General features: G+C 42.2%; 1 protein-coding gene across 2 annotated transcripts in view; it reads left to right on the top strand.

Annotated features, from left to right (window-relative positions):
- Positions 1–3402: 3402 nt before the first annotated feature.
- Positions 3403–20443, top strand: part of ghra (growth hormone receptor a) — an 83527-nt gene continuing 66486 nt past the window's right edge. The window contains exon 1 of one of the 2 annotated variants that reach the window (XM_035786206.2): positions 3403–3728. In XM_035786206.2, the coding sequence (XP_035642099.2) occupies positions 3542–3728 (187 nt within the window). In that variant the 5' untranslated portion in view covers positions 3403–3541. The remainder of the gene's footprint in view (positions 3729–20443) is intronic. The other variant, XM_052461815.1, reaches the window with a different exon arrangement.

The raw sequence follows: 20443 nt of genomic DNA, 5'->3' as shown, positions 1-20443 counted from the left end.
CAGACATCTATCTGTTAGTCAGGCTTATTGAGGTAATATGTACATGTAGGTATCGTTAAAGTGACTATGCATGTATGATGAACAGAGAGTAGCAGAAGCGTAAAAAGAGGGGTTGGCGGGTGGTCGGACACATTGCAGATAGCCAATGTCCAGGAGCACTGGTTGGTCGGGCCAATTTAGGTAGTATGTACATGAATGTATAGTTAAACTGACCATGCATATAAGATAAACAGAGAGTAGCAGCAGCGTAAAATAGGGGTTTGGGGGGGACACAATGCAAATAGTCTGGGTAACCTTTTGTTTACCTGTTCAGGAGTCTTATGGCTTGGGGGTAAAAACTGTTGAAAAGCCTTTATGTCCTATACTTGGCACTCCGGTACCGCTTGCCATGAGGTAGTAGAGAGAACAGTCTATGACTGGGTGGCTGGGGTCTTTGAAAATTTCCAGGGCCTTCCTCTGACACCGCCTGGTGTAGAGGTCGTGGATGGCAGGCAGCTTTGCCCCAGTGATGTACTGGGCCATACGCACTATCGTCTGAAGTGCCTTGCGGTCGGAGGCCGAGAAATTGCCATACCAAGAAGTGATGCAACCGGTCAGGATGCTCACGATGTTGCAGCTGTAGAACCTTTTGAGGATCTCAGGACCCATGCCAAATCATTTTAGTTTCCTGAGGGGGAATAGGCTTTGTCGTGCCCTCTTCACGACTGTCTTGGTGTGTTTGGACAAATCTAGTTTGTTGATGACCAAAAAATTTGAAGCTCTCAACCTACAGCCCTGTCGATGAGAATGGGGACGTGCTCGGTGCTCCTTTTCCTGTAGTCCACAATCATCTCCTTAGTCTTGGTTACGTTGAGGGATAGGTTGTTATTCTGGCACCACCCGGCCAGGTCTCTGACCTCCTCCCTATAGGCTGTCTCTGACCAGGCCTACCACTGTTGTGGCGTCAGCAAACTTCTATGGGATCCAAGGATAAAGCGAACAACGATGGTCTTTTAAAGGTTTAATAAGAGGAATTCCTATGTAAGAATGCTGTTCATTGACTATAGCTCAGCATTCAAAACCATAGTACCCTCCAAGCTTTAAGCTCGAAGGCCCTGGGTCTGAACCCCGCCCTTTGTAACTGGGTCCTGGACTTTCTGATGGGCCACCCCCAGGTGGTGAAGGTAGGAAACAACACCTCCACTTCACTGATCCTCAACACTGGGGCCCCACAAGGGTGCGTTCTCAGCCCCCTCCTGTACTCCCTGTTCACCCATGACTGCGTGGCCAAGCACGCCTCCAACTCAATCATCAAGTTTGCAGACGACACAACAGTAGTAAGCTTGATTACCAGCAATGAAGAGACAGCCTAAATGGAGGAGGTGAAGGCTCTGGGAGGGTGGTGCCAGGAAAATAACCTCTCACTCAACATCAACAAAGCAAAAATGATGATCGTGGACTTCAGGAAACAGCAGAGGGAGCACCCCCCTATCCACATCGACAGGATCGCAGTGGAGAAGATGGAAAGCTTCAAGTTCCTCAGCGTACATATTACTGACAAACATAAATGTTCCACCCACACAGACAGTGTGGTGAAGAAGGCGCAACAGTGCCTCTTCAACCTCAGGGGACTGAAGAAATGTGTCTTTGCACCTAAAACACTCACACACTTTTACAGATGCACAATTGAGAGCATCCTATCGGGCTGTATCACTGCTTGGTATGGCAACTGCACCGCCCGCAACCACAGGGCTCTCCCGAGGGTGGTGTGGTCTGCCCAATGCAACTACCTGCCCTCCAGGACACCTACAGCACCCGATGTCACAGGAAGGCTAAAAAGATTGTCAAGGACAACAACCACTCGTGCCACTGCCTGTTCACCCCTCTATCATCCAGAAGGGTCAGTACAGGTCCATCAAATCTGGGCCAGAGAGACTGAAAAACAGCTTCTATCTCAAGGCCATCAGACTGTTAAATAGCCATCACTAGCACATAGAGGCTGCTGCCTATATTCATAGACTTGAAATCACTGGCCACTTTAATAAATGGAACATTAGTCACTTTGATAATGTTTACATATCTTGCATTACTCATCTCATATCTATATACTGTATTCTATACTATTCTACTGTATCTTAGTCTATACTACTCTGACATTGCTCATCCATATATTTATATATTCTTAATTACAGTCCTTTACTTAGATTTGTGTGTATTGGGTACATGCTGTGAAATTGTTAGATAATCACTTGTTAGATATGCACTGTCGGAGCTAGAAACACAAGAATTTCGCTACACCTGCAATAACATCTGCTAAACACGTGTATGTGACCAATACAATTTGATTTGACACACACACAAACACAGTGATTTACTGATCTTATTGTTGTATATTGTAGGTAGAACCATCTGCAAAGGTTTCTACCTAGCACCAAATGTGGTTCCCCTATGTGGACAAGCAGAAGTAGACTATAAATTCGATTTAGCACCTTTTTTTCCTAAGAGTGTACAACCATAATCCACTCTCATTAGCCATTCAGTTCCTGTGACGTGTAGTGATGTGTTCATTGTGTTGCTGTAATTATGTTATTTGTCATAGTTTGTTTTGTTAAATAAATTGAATATGTAAATGTATTTGGTATATTTAGTGGTATATTTCTCTTTCAAGTCCTTCTGTAGTTGGAATATAAAAGGTGTTGTTCATCTCTTCTAGTAGTCTGACTCCATAGACTCCAGTAGTTTGTAATGTTGTGATGTCCCATGATTTCCCTCACGGGAATATATCCATCTCTTTTCTTTCTAGTGATCCAAAAACATTGTATTTGATGCCAGTGAACATCCTGATTTATTCAAACAGTTATTGAAGGATGATAGAAATAGGTACTAGTGCTGTCAAACTACAGACTTAAGGTATAATTTCAGACAGAATCAAGTCTGAGTGTTAGTTCATAAGGCATTTTGTGAATGAAATCTGAACTTGTGTAAGGCCTGCAGCTATACTCAGAGCATTTCGTATTATTCTGTACATAAATCCGAGACACTCCATCTCTAGTATGATATGTTCCGTTTCGTATGGTATGTATTAATTTGTAGATGTCCATCACCCATTTCGTATGATATGTTAAAAATTACAATTCGTAGTATATTTACGAATTTGCTAAACGTACAATTTGATACGAATTTTGCAAAACTTTCTTTATGTTTAGTAATTCTAGCTAGGTGGCTAACATTAGCTAGGATAAGGGTTAGGGTTACGTTTAGGAGTTAGGTTAAAGGGTTAGGGTTAGCTTCTCTGTAGAAATTCTGACGATTTCAAATGTATATCACCCTCTTGATTTCGCGGAGAAATTTCGTGAACATTTTCCGGACGGGGGCGCTTATTCTCACACTTTACTGTTGAGAGAGCCCGGAGCTGTAAAAGGAGCACTCACTGTACCTCTATGAATCCCTGTCGTACATGTCTTCATCCCAGACGAAATAATATAGCGATAGTGTCAATTTGGTCGTATAGAGGATTCAATCAAAAAATAGTAGCTGTTAGTAGTGATCACTCATAGCTTGAATGAAGTATGGTAATGTTAACATTAGATTGGTTTCTTTATTAAGGCTACATTGTCCGTTGAGGGGGTTAGGCTACATCGTGGAGTTAAAAGGCGTACCAGTTGTGTCTGTCCTGGTTCTGTCAGATGAACAAATCGTAAGAAGTCGACACCACTCACGCATTTTTCCAGCTGACAACATAGTATTAGGTGAGTGTGTGTATATAATACAATTATGCTAGCAATTGTCTGCCTATTATAAAAAATGAATTTCATTTGAGATGTTTTCTCAATGCTTTTCGCGGGATGAATCTCGCAGACTGGGACTAGCAAAAAGTTTTGATGAGTCGCTGTTCAACATCAACCATCGTGTTGCTACATGTATTGTAAGGGTGTGCAATTCAATTTTATTGTTCCATATTATTGATCAAAGCTGTTTCTTTCTTTTTTGCGTAAAATATAAAGGAAACGAGTTATTTTCATTATTTTGACTGATCTGCCCTAAGCGATTATGAGGCACATGTGTGTGGTGCACGTTTCTGCGATGTTAGCGTTTGGTATTTATCTGCATGGAAGATGCAGATGAAGGTGGTTAGAGTGTTTCGGTTTCCATAAGAAGTTCAGTAGTTTTAACAAGAAGGTCACGCCTCTGGAATTCACTATTTAAACACGCTTTAATCCATCATTATGCTGTACCATTCTTGCTTCAATAGTTAAAGATTCTCCATTCCCTAATGATTTCACAGGGCTCCGAGACCGACCCCTGTTGACAGTTTGTGGATGATAGCCTAGTCTAAAATGGCAACGACACAAAATCCAAATGTGAAGTATGGCACTGACCTATTGCATTACAATTCCAAATGCATGGAGTGACCTATTGCAAGCAGGACGTAAACAAACCATGTCATATTTTTTGTTGTTGTAAAACCATAATTATTTTTTGGTCACTCAAAGGCTAGGTTTTTTTGCATGTATCTGCTCGTAAAAAGCAATGAGTAGATAGATGGTAGAGGTGGGACTTGCAGCACGTCAAGTGTCAAATAGAACTAAGTTCTATTTTAGGGCCTGGCTACGCAGGCTCCCGTTGACGCGCGTGTTCAAGCAGTTTGGATGAAATGATTGAATAATAACATGTATGTGTACATTTATTTTGCACCGGTTGCATATGCAACGCGGGCGGTCTGGGCAGCATGTTAGGCCTAGCATGTTAGGCTGCGCGATATGGCCAAAATATCATATCTCAATATGTTTTCACATTTTGGACGGTATAGCGATATTTCATGTTTCAGAATGATACAAGTTATTAACTGTTTTTAGGAGTACTAGTGCATGAGCAGCAAAAAAATCTAAATGGTTTTAATGGTCTTTCTCCATTCTGATTGCTCAACCAAACTAGGACAAAACTGACTGTGAAGTAGTCCAATTTGTACCACTTTTCATTTACTTAGCACTATATCAAAATATTGTTATAGATCTTCATGTAAAAATCCATACCAGTATGTGGATCCATAAATCTTCAAATACGATATATCTCGCCCAGCCCTATTCCTAGCCTACATGCAGATGCCACTACACATACACACCCCTGCCTCAGCCATGGGGGTAATATCCATTGGGGAGACTCTTGCAATGGAAACCAATACCACATCTCACATCATTGCCAGGTGGTCATGATAAGGTGAAGGAATTGTGTGTGGTGTGCGTACGTGTGTACATTGTTGCATGACCAAGAAAAGTGAGACCACTGGCTGAGTGATACTGTAAATTGTTAACCACATTTATTTTGAATTATCCTCTCTTTATCAGGAAAAAAAATAACACAATATTGGTGTGAAAAAAATGCATCTGTTTTAAAAATAGTTGTTTGGAGAGCTGATAAGAGAGGGCTTCCATTATCTCTCTGTTGTTAATCTATGGAGTGGAGGTCTAGTGCCCCCATACTCAACACGCGGACCACGTCCTGGATCCAGGGGGGGACTTCGACCCCTGGTACCATATGAACACACATAATGCATGGCAAAATGTGTAGAATTGCAGGAAAGGAGCTTTAAAACTGAAAATATTTCTCTCCGCCATCAAGAAGGGTGTGAACTGTTTGAACAGTTTGGGATCGCATAGGTTGCGAGATGGGGGTTGGTTACTACGCCGATAAATGACAATATCTATTCAGGCCTTTGCCTCCTAGGGAGTTTCTGAGACCGTACCTTCTCAAATAGTTCTTGACTACCCCCAGTCTAGTGCATGGTCATTCACTATTCAGAATCAGGTACGGGTTGAGCAGAAATGAGCTGAATAGAATTATAGCATAGGCTTTACAGACCTCAAACTTTGTTTCCCCATTTTGTAACTACGTCTGAGTGCTTAGTGCAGAGGACAGCAATAGGGACCTTTTTAGAAATTAGTATAGTGAATAGCATTGGACTTCAGAGGCCACTTCCACTGTCTGTCTCTGTAATGGATGGGCGTGCAGGCTCTCTGCCGTACTGCATGTGGCTAAAAACAGTTTTATAAATGAGGACAGACGGCTTTTTAAAAGAGACCAGTTCCATCAGCTCTATTTGTGGTGTACGTCCACCCACATAGACCATTAAATCTACCTTCTACAAGTCCAGCTCTCTAAAAACCCTTAAATGAACACACAAACACTCACACACACTCACACACACTCACACACACACACACACACACACACACACACACACACACACACACACACACACACACACACACACACACACACACACACACACACACACACACACACACACACACACACACACACACACACACACACACACACACACACACACACACTCCAATCTCAGGCTGCAATGATGGGCCTGTCAATCCCAGTGTTTGTGGGAACAGCAGTAAAGATTGAGAGGAGGGTTCTCTGTTTTATATTACATTAACCCTAGTCCCCCTGTCTGTCAGTCTGAGTGGTCCTCTGGGTACAGAGTGGGTTGACAAGGGCTTTTAATTTATGTCACTACATTTATAAATACTTGAAATGTGGATTGGTTAGATCTCTACCAAAACAACGGCTTTTACAGATTTTTAAAGAAAGGTGAGAAAAAAGCAGAAAATCAAATTTTATGTATGGTTGGCACAATTAGTGTAAAATAACCATGGTAACCATTTTATGACAGAAACCGGCCATTCATGCGGTTTAGTCCTTTTTTGCAGTGACATTGACTCTTAACAACGTGATGAAACGTTGCTGCTTCTTGCTGAAACAAGCAAGGTGCAGCAGCAGCACACATAGACAGAATGAAATGGGCTTGGAACCACTAACCCTGGCAATTCGACTGGTAAACTCACAAGCACACTCTTAATGGCTGCCTTAATGGATGCGTTGCAATCATTTCCATGGTAATGTAGAATGTTCAATCAAATGATGTTAACTGATGTGACTCATGTATTGGAAAGTCTTTTTTTGTAATGTCAGTTGTGTTGAATCAACAAATCACAGCACATATTGATGGGTACACTTCCTGCTTTTACTTCCTGCTTTGCGCCTATGGGTACACAACAATGGCCACCAGTCCACCCATTATGCCATCATTGACTTGAATAGGGATGCCTGTTCTATTCATTCTATATCTATGGCAGCACATGCAATCAGGAGTGGAGGAGAGGAGAAAGTGTGGCAAAAAAAGCATGTATTTATATTATTATTATTATTATTATTATTATTACAGAGACTGTAATACTCATTTGGCTGGCCAATTACTGTCAACCTAGGTAAATAAAAGGTTAAATATTTTATGTGGGTGTTACATTAAATGTATAGCACTCGGATTTTATTGCATTTTATTACATACTGCTCGAACCGGCCCTGTCTTGCTCCAATACAAATGAGTTAGGCCGAACCAGCCTACAATATTAATGTAAAAGCGACATCTAACGAGCAGTGAGAAGTCATAGTGATGTGTTTTAGATGCGAGTATGAATGTAAAAAAAACAACCAAAGGATCGAATTCTGGATTGCAGACATTTGAGTCAATGATGTGACGTGCATATTTTGTGGTCTGAATGAAATGTTTTCCAAAATCAACAACCAATTTATACACATTTTATGTTATGTAACTATGCCCCTAATCTTTTATTTAGTCCTAAAATAGTTAATGGTTAAATGTGAACAAAACTGTCACTTTCGGTGCTCTAAAGTCATACAACTGTCAAATGCAACCTATATAAATGTTAATAAAACATCTCAAATCATAACAAAACTGTCAAACGATTATTCTGGCATGATTTTTTAAAAGCGTCTATTGCACTATGTCTGTATGTATGGTAAGACAGGTTAGGCAGAACGGTTTTAACTACTTTAAATAGCCATCATAACTATCGTTCAGTGCGACCGGCAAAGTCACAATTTTGGATCAAATCACATTATGGTACTCACGTGACAGGATGTGACATCATTAAGATGCCTGTGAGATACCCTTTGGCTAAGAATAAAGGTAAGCAAGTCTCTCGTTAATGTTTTGATAAGTTTACATGTTCACTCCCTGTCAAGTTTTACTCCAAAAATCTGATAATTCGGTGCTACCACTACAAACCAATAAAAATGATGAATAATCTGAAAAGCTTATTTAATTTAGATACCCAAGATACATACTTGATGCCAAAGTCAAGTGTTCACATGGGTGCATAAGCAGTTGCCTCTAAAACATGTTTAGGTGAGGAAAGTCATATGGTGTAACCAAAATGATCATTCGGAGTCACCAGAAATTCACCATATGACTAAACTGTCGTACTGAATGATGTCAATATGATCAAATCACAATGTAATTGTCACATGCTCTGAATACACAGGTGTAGAACTTACAGTGAAATGCTTACTTACAAGCTCTTTACCAACAATGCAGTTTTACGAAAAATAAGTGTTAAGTGATAAATAAAAAATAAAAGTAACAAATAATTAAAGAGCAGCAGTAAAATAACAGTAGCGAGGCTATATACAGGGGGTACCTGTACAGAGTCAATGTGTGGGGGCACCGGTTAGTCGAGGTAATTGAGGTAAAATGTAGAGTTAGAGACTATGTATAGATAATAAACAGGGAATAGCAGCAGCGTAAAATGGGGGGGGCAATGCCATTAGTCTGGGTAGCCATTTAATTAGCTGCTCAGAAGTCTTATGGCTTGTGGGTAGAAGCTGTTAAGAAGCCTTTTGGACTTAGACCTGGTGCTCCAGTACCGCTTGCCATACGTTAGCAGAGAGAACCGTCTATGACTAGGGTGGCTGGAGTCTTTGACAATTTTTAGGGCCTTCCTCTGACACCGCCTGGCATATAGGTCCTGGATAGCAGGAAGCTTGGCCCCAGGCCATACGCACTACCCTCTGTAGTTCCTTGCGGTCAGAGGCCGAGCAGTTGCCATACCAGGAAGTGATGCAACCACTGCCTGGCTCTCGATGGTGCAGCTGTAGAACTTTATGAGGATCTGACGACCATGCCAAATCTTTTCAGTCTCCTGAGGGGGAATAGGCTTTGTTGTGCCCTCTTCACGATGGTCTTGGTCTGTTTGGACCATGATAGTTTGTTGGCTCTCAACCTGCTCCACTACAGCCCCGTCAATGAGAATGGGAGGCCTTCCACGGTTGTCATCGGCAAAGTTAATGATGGTGTTGGAGTCGTGCCTGGCCATGCAGTCATGAGTGAAAAGGGAGTACAGGAGGGAACTGAGCAAACACCCCTGAGGGGCCCCCGTGTTGAGGATCAGTGTGGCGGATGTGATGTCACCCACCCTTACTACCTGGGGCCCGACAGGAAGTCCAGGATCCAGTTGCAGAGGGAGGTGTTTAGTCACCAGGGTCCTTAGCTTAGTGATGAGCTTTGAGGGCATTATGGTGTTTAATGCTGAGCTGTAGTCAATTAAAAGCATTCTCACATAGGTGTTCCTTTTGTCCAGGTGGGAAAGGGAAGTCTGGAGTGCAATAGAGATTGCATCATCTGCGGATTTGTTGGGGCGGTATGCAAATTGAGTTGGTCTAGGATGTCTGGGATAATGGTGTTGATGTGAGCCTTGACCAGCCTTTCAAAGCACTTCATGGCTACAGACACGAGTGCTACGGGTCGGTAGTCATTTAGGTAGGTTACCTTAGTGTTCTTGGGCACAGGGACTATGGTGGTCTGCTTGAAACATGTTGATATTACAGCCTCAGTTAGGGACTAGGGACAGGTTGAAAATATCAGTGAAGACAATTGCCAGTTGGTCAGCACATGATTGGAGTACACATCCTGGTAATCTGTATGGCCTGTGGCCTTGTGAATGTTGACCCGTTTAAAGGTCTTACTTATATCGGCTACGGAGAGTGTGATCACGCAGTCGTCAGGAACAGCTGATGCTCTTATGCATGTTTCAGTGTTGCTTGCCTCGAAGTGAGCATAGAAGTAATTTAGCTCGTCTGGTAGGTTCATGTCACTGGGCAGCTTGCGGCTTTGCTTCCCTCTGTAGTCTGTAATAGTTTTCAAGCCCTGCCACATCCGACAAGCGTTGGAGCCGGTGTAGTACAATTCAATCTTTGTCCTATATTGGCGCTTTGCCTGTTTGATGGTTCGCCGCAGAGCATACCGGGATTTCTTATAAGCTTCTGGGTTAGAGCCCGCTCCTTGAAAATGACAGCTCTACCCTTTAGGTCAGTGCGGATGTTGACTGTAATCCCCATGGCTTCTGGTTAGGGTATGTACGTAAATGTCCCTGCATTTAAGTCCCCGGCCACTAGGAGCGCTGCCTCTGGCTGAGCGTTTTCCTGTTTGCTTATGGTCGTATACAGTTCATTGAGTGTGGTCTTAGTGCCAGCATTGGTTTGTGGTGGTAAATAGACAGCTTCGAAGAATATAGATGAAAACTCTCTTGGTAAATAGTCTGGTCTACAGCTTATCATTTGATTCTCTACCTCAGGCGATCAAAACTTAGTGACTTCCTTACAATTAGATTTCGTGCACCAGCTGTTGTTTACAAATATACATAGACCGTCACCCCTTGTCTTATCAAAGGTGGCTGTTCTATCCTGCCGATACAGCGTGAAACCCGCCAGCTGTATGTTATTCATACAGCCATGACTCTGTGAAACATAAGATATTACAGTTAATGTCCCGTTGGTAGGATATACGTGATCGTAGTCTATTTTATTATCCAATGATTGTACGTTGGCTAATAGGACCGATGGTAAAGGCAGATTACTCACTCTCCGTCAGATCTTTACAAGACACCCCGACCTATGACGCCGATATCTGTCTCTTTCTCCTGCGAATGATGGGGGCCTTGTCGGGTGTCTGAAGTAAATCTGACTTGTTAAAGAAAAAATCTTCTTCCAGTACAACATTTACATTTACATTTAAGTCATTTAGCAGACGCTCTTATCCAGAGCGACTTACAAGGTGAGTAATCGCTGTCCTGTTATCTAGAAGCTCTTTTTGGTGATCAGAGACGGTGGCAGAAATGTTATGTACAAATTTAAGTTACAAATAATATGTATTATTATTATTTTTACACACAAATACATCATATTATCGCCTTGTAAGTAAAAACACACGTTTTTGTAGGATAAGGGTGTTTTGTACTGAAAATATGTTTGCATAAATAAAAAAGAATTATGTTTCTTAATTGAGGGTCAATTTGCAGATGCCTCTATCAAGTAAATGCCTGTATCGTCAGGACACTGCTGACTCAGTTGCTAATTGGCCACATAAATCCAGGTGTTCCACTTTGGGGGGAGTAGACAGCAGGCTACAATCCATGCAAGTGTTGCATAAACATCAGAGGGAAGTCAGTCCTATGCCACCATATCTGACTCCCTTAGACATGATGAGATAGCAGTCTGGGCTCACCTGGAGCCAGTCCTAAGAGATGTCAAGAACAAGAATCCACAAATCATGACACTCCACATAATGAGCGATGGTCACCCGTCACCCAATACAGAAAACAAGAAGAAGCTGTACCTACTTAGCACACTGCCATATATTTTTGTATTCAAACAAATCACCTGGAACTTTTCTGAAAAGGCCAATGGGAAGGAGGCAACAGATGGTGTGGGTGGGGCTGTGAAACATTGTGCAGACAAACATATTTAATGGAGGGAAGATGTGCAGACTCCCAGGGAGCTCTTCGAAATACTTGAAGAGTGGATCGAGTATCAAGTTCTTTTCGTTGGCAGATGTCACTAAGTACGAGGAAGCTGTGCAAAACAAACTCGCTAGAGTCAAAGGAACCATGAAATTGCACCAGGTCAACAGACGAATTGGTCACACAAACAGACACCCCTAGTCCGCTCAATGTACATGTGTAACGCTCCTACTGCACACCGGACATGTAACCACCACAGCTCCTCAGAAGCAAATGGAGGAGGCAAAAAGCTCAAAAGCTAGAGACCTGTAGGACATAGTCACGACCTTTAGGGTTGAAGGCCGCATTAGGATGCAACGTCACTTTAGAGTCGCCAAGTGCAAACGTCATACAGGAGGGGTGAACGAATAACGCGTGGAGATCTCCAACGCGTTTAGCCGAGGCCAAAGCCATGAGCATGGTGGTCTTGTAGGAGGGGATCCTCAGATGCACAGGCTCCATTGGTTCAAAGGAGCCCTCACACAGCACATCCAAATCCCAAGTCGGCGCAAAAGGCTTAAAAACCGGTCTTAGACACCTTTTTAAAAACCGCACAGCCATGGGATGAGCCACTGGAGTGGAACCATAAATTCCTATATGACACGCTAAAATAGCTGCCATATACATCTTCGGTGTGGAGAATTAACGTCCCTGCTCGAAAAAGACCCTGTTATTACACACTGCTCCAAACAATAAAGGAACACGTAAACAATGTAACTCCAAGTCAATCACACTTCTGTGAAATCAAACTGTCCACTTAGGAAGCAACACTGATTGACAATAAATTTCACATGCTGTTGTGCAAATGGAATAGAAAACAGGTGGAAATTATAGGCAATTAGCAAGACACCAACCAATAAAGGAGTGGTTCTGCAGGTGGTGACCACAGACCACTTCTCAGTTCCTATGCTTCCTGGCTGATGTTTTGGTCACTTTTGAATGCTGGCGGTGCTTTCACTCTAGTGCTAGCATGAGACGGATTCTACAACCCACACAAGTGGCTCGGGTAGTGCAGCTCATCCAGGATGGCAGATCAATGCGAGCTGTGGCAAGAAGGTTTGCTGTGTCTTTCAGCGTAGTGTCCAGAGCATGGAGGCGCTACCAGGAGACAGGCCAGTACATCAGGAGACGTGGAGGAGGCCGTAGAAGGGCAACAACCCAGCAGCAGGACCGCTACCTCCGCCTTTGTGCAGGGAGGAGCAGGAGGAGCACTGCCAGAGCCCTGCAAAATTACCTCCAGCAGGCCACAAATGTGCATGTGTCTGCTCAAACGGTCAGAAACCGACTCCATGAGGGTGGTATGAGGTGGGGGTTGTGCTTACAGCCCAACACCGTGCAGGACGTTTGGCATTTGCTAGAAAACACCAAGATTGGCAAATTCGCCACTGGCGCCCTGTGCTCTTCACAGATGAAAGCAGGTTCACACTGAGCACATGTGACAGTCTGGAGACGCCGTGGAGAACGTTCTGCTGCCTGCAACATCCTCCAGCATGACCGGTTTGGCGGTGGGTCAGTCATTGTGTGGGGTGGCATTTCTTTTGGGGGGCCCCACAGCCCTCCATGTGCTCGCCAGAGGTAGCCTGACTGCCATTAGGTACCGAGATGAGATCCTCAGACCCCTTGTGAGACCATATGCTGGTGCGGTTGGCCCTGGGTTCCTCCTAATGCAAGACAATGCTAGACCTCATGTGGCTGAAGTGTGTCAGCAGATCCTGCAAGAGGAAGGCATTAATGCTATGGACTGGCACGCCCGTTCCCCAGACCTGAATCCAATTGAGCACATCTGGGACATCATGTCTCGCTCCATCCACCACAGACTGTCCAGGAATTGGCGGATGCTTTAGTTCAGGTCTGGGAGGAGATCCCTCAGCAGACCTTCCGCCACCTCATCAGGAGCATGCCCAGGCGTTGTAGGGAGGTCATACAGGCACGTGGAGGCCACACACACTACTGAGCCTGATTTTTACTTGTTTTAAGGACATTACATCAAAGTTGGATCAGCCTGTAGTGTGGTTTTCCACTTTCATTTTGAGTGTGACTCCAAATCCAGACCTCCATGGGTTGATAAATATGATTTCCATTGATAATTTTTGTGATTTTGTTGTCAGCACATTCAACTATGTAAAGAGAAAAGTATTTACTAAGAATATTTCATTCATTCAGTGTTATTTTAGTGTTCCCTTTATTTTGCATCTAAAATGTAAAAAAATCACAAATAATATTTTATATTATTAATTTCAAACAAGGGCTATAGCATGAGAAGAACTTACCAGTCCAAAACGATGTCCTCTCCGTTCAAAAAAATATTCCTCCACTTGGGAATCGCTAAATGAATCGTCCTACAACAATCTCTGTCTCACTTTTCCGATCAATTTCTTCTAAAATTGTGTGTACATCTGTATATCTAGACTTAGATTTAGCTTTCCCTGACTTAGTCGCCATACCGATTGATATATAAACAGCTGAATCTGCACATTTACCAAAACAATGCTGTGCGTAATATGCGTAGCTCCTTCTGGTATAAAACTTCAATAGCGAATGACTCTCTTTATGCCTGAGTTTACTACATGGGTTGGTCTTCCAACACATAACCATTGCATATTGCCGTTTACCTCAGCTCATTGGCTATCTACCCAGCTAGATTTCAAGACGATCAGTGGTCATTGGGTTAAAATACAGTCAATCAACGAAACAGTGGTCATATCATTGGTGCACAGTGATGTCATTACATGTTGTCTTCAAAACGGTTTCTTTCAGTCAATACGTCCCGCGAAATGGCCCATCAAGTTTGGTTGTGTTACAAACAAACCAAACCTGATGGGCCATTTCGCGGGACGTATTGACTGAAAGAAACCGTTGTGTTACAAACAAACCAGTTGATTGCAATGAAACCAAACATGACTGGAAAAGTCATGTTTTGTGTTGGTATTTACCTGGAATGTGTCATCGAAAATGGAATGAGACGGAATTCACGACACAAGCGGTTCACAAAATGTTTCGTGTTAGGTTATAAAAACGGATTTTATCAAACAAAAGATAATTCATTGTGTAACAATGAGCATTGGGATTGCAAACAGACGAAGATCGTCAAAGGTCAACTATTTATTTTAATGCAGTTTGTGATTTAGTTACGCCTGTGCTGGTTGAAATAGTTGTTTTTTTATGGGGCTCTATCCTCAGATAATCGCATCGTATTCATTCACAGTAAATCCTTTTAAAAAATCTGACAACGCAGTTGGATTAGCAAGATTCTAGGCTTTCGATACATGTGAGACACTTGTATTTTCATGAATGTTTAATATGACTATTTATGTAGCGATCACCATATGTTGTGGAATTTCAGCCCGCTACCGGGTTCCATGCTCAGAGAGGTTAACCTCTTGCTCCTACCTGACACGCAGGCGTCCCATCTAGACATCTGGAAATGCAAATGCGCTACGCTAAATGCTAATAGTACTAGTTAAAACTCAAATGTTCATTAAAATACACATGCAGGGTATTGAATTAAAGCTACACTCGTTGTGAATCCAGGCAACAAGTCAGATTTTTAAAATGCTTTTCGACGAAAGCATGAGAAGCTATTATCTGATAGCATGTAACACCCCAAAAGACCCGCAGGGGACGTAAACAAAATAATTAGCATAGTCGTCGCTACACAAACCGCACAAATAAAATATAAAACATTCATTACCTTTGACCATCTTCTTTGTTGGCACTCCTAGATGTCCCATAATCACTATTGGGTCTTTTTTTCGAATAAATCGGTCCATATATTAGCCTAGATATCGATCTATGAAGACTGTGTGATAAACGGAAAAAAATAGCGTCTTATAACGTAACGTCATTTTTTTAAATGAAAAAAGTTGACGATAAACTTTCACAAAACACTTCGAAATACTTTTGTAATGCAACTTTAGGTATTAGTAAACATTAATAAGCGATCAAATTGATCACGAGGCGAAGTATATTCTTTAGCTGTCCGTCTGGAAATAATGTCCGGGTAAATCTCAACCAAAATATCCGGTCGGAGACCGGAAGAAATGCGCTGCCTTTCGTCTGTTTGACCAAGAAACAAATAGTAGGCAAATGACAAGACTCTAGACAACGTGTGGAAGCTGTAGGTATTGCAACCTCAGCCCCATTAAATGTGGTTCACCTTTATCAATGGGTTCAAGTCGCGCATGGATATATTTTTCCATTTTCAGTGATCAGATTTTCCTGCACTTTTCGATGAAACGCACGTTCTGTTATAGTCACAGCCGTGATTTAACCAGTTTTATAAACGTCTGAGTGTTTTCTATCCACACATACTAATCATATGCATATACTATATTCCTGGCATGAGCAGCAGGGCGCTGAAATGTTGCGCGATTTTTAACAGAATGTTCGAAAAAGTAGGGGGTAGGAGTAACAGGTTAAAGGACTTATATATGGGACTATTACTAGGTCAGTGTTCTGATTAGCGACCAAGTAGACAGTTTATTTTAGGAAGATTGTGCGCACATCCAAGAAGACTGAGGCTCAACAGGAGGATGAGTTGATTCTGCGTGTCGTGACATTATCGGCTAGCCAATCAGTTAGCTAACTACATTTACATTACATTTAAGTCATTTAGCTTGAAGTGGAGCCCATTTTGTCTGGAGAAGTAAAGGAATGGATCCAGCGCTGTAGGAGCTGTATCTACTACGCTTTGTTTCGGGCTAAGCTGGATCATTTGGAGTTCCAATGTGGCAATTGTTTGCTTCCAGAGGATTATACGATTGAAGTGGCTCCCTTGATCAAGCAGGTCACCAGTCTACGTAAGAAACTGGGGAAAATGCAGAGTGGAATGTTTACCTTTTTTCTACGCTGGTGGCTGAAAGGTGTTTGGGCTTGTTGCATGCATCTCCGCCTTCCGTTTGTCGTTGTCTGACTGGCCGGTGTTTGCAAGTCATGAGCCGTGGAAGCCGAATACCCTACAAAATCAACCTTATATTTTCAAAACCCCAGAAAAATATGTCAGAGGGGTGTTTTCCTCAGATATAAGTGACCGTTGTCATATTGAATGTTTCAGGGATGTGCGAATACCTACATCAAAAACCTGGAATTTTAAACACTTCAATGAACAAGTTTTCTCAAATCAAACTTTATTTGTCACGTGCCGAATACAACAAGTGTAGACTTTACCGTGACATGCTTACTTACAAGCCCTTAACCAACAGTGCAGTTCAAGAAGAAGAAAATATTTACCAAGTAGACAAAAATTAAAAGTAATAATTAAAAGTAACACAATAACAATAACAATAACGAGGCTCTATACAGGGGGCACCGGTACCGAGTCAGTGTGCAGGGGTACAAGCTAGTTGCAGTAATCTGTAAATGCGTGTTTGGCATTTAAATGTCTCCGTGGTGCCCCCCGCATTGTTTGGGGGATGGGGAGGCCCCACCTTTACTGTACCATCAGACCTCCGTCTGGATCCGAGTACCAAACTGTGCAAGCAGGATTAGGTTTGGCCTGCCAGACTCCTTGGGCCATATCATTTGTGCTAGCTGGGATTGTATGAACGAATACATTGATCACATCTCTGTACTGTAAACAAATAGCTCACCATCAGGACTCTTTTCATTGAGAGAACACATTTTTAACACAATGAGGTCTGGTCTCTGAAGAAGATACCTACACTTCATCTACTGTCCCAGATTCATTGTAGACTTTTAAGTCCATGGTAGGCAAGCTTCGTTAAACAAAGTGAAAGTTAGCTTGATGTTAGGGTTTCTGTAAAGATCTGCAATTGTGCCAATCCCTCACCTCCTACCAATAAGTAATTTAAAGTCAATTGCCATTGAACTTCCTCATCTTTCTACTGCAGCCCTCATCCTCAACTCATACAGCCAGCATCCTTAGTGAAACATGCTATACCGATAGACTGCTCGGTAAGGAATATTTGGCCTGGAACTAGCTAATGAGAAGAAAGAAGCGCCAGTCTAAATGGTTGACTAAGGCCAAATATGAATTTCAAAAATATATTACTTACATGAATGCAAAGACTACCTCTGCTAGTGTCAGCCTAAAGGCGAATGCGAAGAAGGAGATGCACTACATGGCCAAAAGTATGTAGACAGCCAAATCCACTCATTTGAAGGGCTATTTTAGCCACACCCGTTGCTGACAGCACACCGCCATGCAATCTCCATAGCCAAACATTGGCAGTAGAATGGCCCGTACTGAAGAGCTCAGTGACTTTCAACATGGCTCCGTCAAATCTCTGCCCTGCTAGAGCGGCCCCTGTCAACTGTAAGTGCTGTTATTGTGAAGTGGAAACTTCTAGGAGCAACAACGGTTCAGCCGTGAAGTGGTAGGCCACACAAGCTCACAGACCGAGAATGCCGAGTGCTGAAGCACGTAGTGTGTAAAAAACTTCTCTACTCGGTTGCAACACTCACTACTGAGTTCCAAACTGCCTCAGGAAGCAACGTCAGCACAGTAACTGTTCGTCGGGAGCTTCATGAGAAAAAGAAACGATCCATTGCTGCTCCTCGCAGAGTCGAATAACGCATATGTGACGATCATTATAACAATGCAGCTAAAGTGTGATTCTTTCGCGCAAAGTCAATAATTAACCCCCCCCCCTTATTTAACAATGCTTGTAGGGGATGGAAGTTGCCTGTCACGCCCTGACCTTAGAGATCCTTTTAATTCTCTGTTTGGTTAGGTCAGGGTGTGACTCGGGGGTGGGAAAGTCTGTTTTCTATTTCTTTGTTTTTGGCCGTGTGTGGTTCCCAATCAGAGGCAGCTGTCTATCGTTGTCTCTGATTGGGGATCACATATAAGTTGTCATTTTCCTTTTGGGTGTTGTGGGATCTTGTTTTCTGTTTAGTGTCCGTACCTGACAGAACTGTGCGCTTTCGTTTTCACTTTTGTTATTATTATTTTTAAATAAAAGTATCATGAACACGTTCCATGCTGTGCTTTGGTCCACTCTTCCTTCTACCAACGAGAGCCGTTACACTGCCAGTGTGCTAGGCTTGTAATCTTTTAGATTTGGCAAAATGTGTGAGTTCGATTCCCCCCTACAGACAAACTTTTTTTCCCCCTCTCTTAAAATACTATACACTGCTACTCCTCAACAGCATTTGGAGAGCCATGCTTAGGCCTGCAAAATGTGCAATAGGGTCAGGGTCACGGAGTCCTGTGCATCTTTGCTGCAACTTCCACTTGGAGTAGTACATGTGCGGCCATAAGCCAGGGAAAATGCAGAGCGCCAAATTCAAATAAATTACTATAAAAATCAAACTTTAAATCACACATGCAAGATAGCAAATTAAAGCTACACTTATTGTGAATCCAGCCAACATGTCAGATTTCAAAAAGGCTTTTCGACGAACGCAAACGATGCTATTATCTGAGGATAGCACCTCCGTAAACCGAGAGAAACCATATTTCAACCCTGCAGGCGCGACACAAAACACAGAAATAAAAATATAATTCATGCCTTTGACGAGCTTCTTTTGTTGGCACTCCAATATGTCCCATAAACATTTACATAAACATCACAAATGGTCCTTTTGTTTGATTAATTCCGTCGATATATATCGATATATATGTATATATATACGCGTTTGATCCAGAAAAACACCGGTTCCAACTTGCGCAACGTGACTACAAAATATTAAAAAAATTACCTGTAAACTTTGCAAAACATTTCAAACTACTTTTGTAATACAACTTTAGGTATTTTTTAAACGTAAATAACCGATAAAATTGAAGACTGGATGATCTGTGTTCAATACAGGAGGAAAACAAACTGTAGCCTGCTTTCTGGTCACACGCCTCTATCTAACAGTACACTTTTTATATATATTATATTATATTTCTAAATATATATACACTAAAGTTTGGGGTCACTTTTTTGTCCATTAAAATAACATTAAATTGATCAGAAATGCAGTGTAGACCATTGTTAATGTTGTAAATTACTATTGTAGCTGGAAACGATTAATTCGTTTTTATTGGAATATCTACATAGGCGTACAGAGGCTCATTATCAGCAACCATCACGCCTGTGTTCCAATGGCACGTTGTGTTAGCTAATCCAAGTTTTTAATTTGAAAAGGTTAATTGATCATTAGAAAACCCTTTTGCAATTGTTAGCACAGCTGAAAACTGTTGTCATGATTAAAGAAGAAATAAAACTGGCCTTCTTTAGACTAGTTGAGTATCTGGAGCATCTGCATTTGTGGGTTCCATTACAGGCTCAAAATGTCCAGAAACAAAGACCTGAAACTCGTCAGTCTATTCTTGTTCTGAGAAATTGCCAAGAAACTGAAGATCTCATACAACGCTGTATACAAATCCCTTCACAGAACAGCGCAAACTGTCTCTAACCAGAATAGAAAGTGCCTGCCAGCATGTTTCCTAGGCTAGTTAAGGATGCTATAGTTATCATGTTTAACAGGTAGGCCAGTTGAGAACAAGTTCACATTTATAACTGCGACCGGGTCAAGATAAAGCAAAGCAGTGTGACAAAAACAACACTGTGTTACACATGGGATAAACAATAGTACAGTCAATAACACAATAGAAAAATCTGTATACTGTGTGTGCAAATAAAGTAAGGAGGTAAGGCAATGAATAGACCAATAGTGGCGAAGCAATTTAGCAATTGACACTGGAGTGATATATGTGCAGACGAGGATGTGCAAGTAGAAATACTGGTGTGCAAAAGAGCAGAAAAACAAATATGGGGATGAGGTAGGTAGGTTGTTGGTTGGATGGGCTATTTACAGATGTGCTGTGTACAGCTGCAGCGATCTGTAAGCTGCTCTGACAGCTG

This window comes from Oncorhynchus keta, chromosome 14, assembly GCF_023373465.1.
Source record: "Oncorhynchus keta strain PuntledgeMale-10-30-2019 chromosome 14, Oket_V2, whole genome shotgun sequence".
NCBI classification, from domain to species: domain Eukaryota; kingdom Metazoa; phylum Chordata; class Actinopteri; order Salmoniformes; family Salmonidae; genus Oncorhynchus; species Oncorhynchus keta.
The sequence above is the reverse complement of the archived record's forward strand: the minus strand, read 5'-3'. Positions and strand labels throughout refer to the sequence as shown.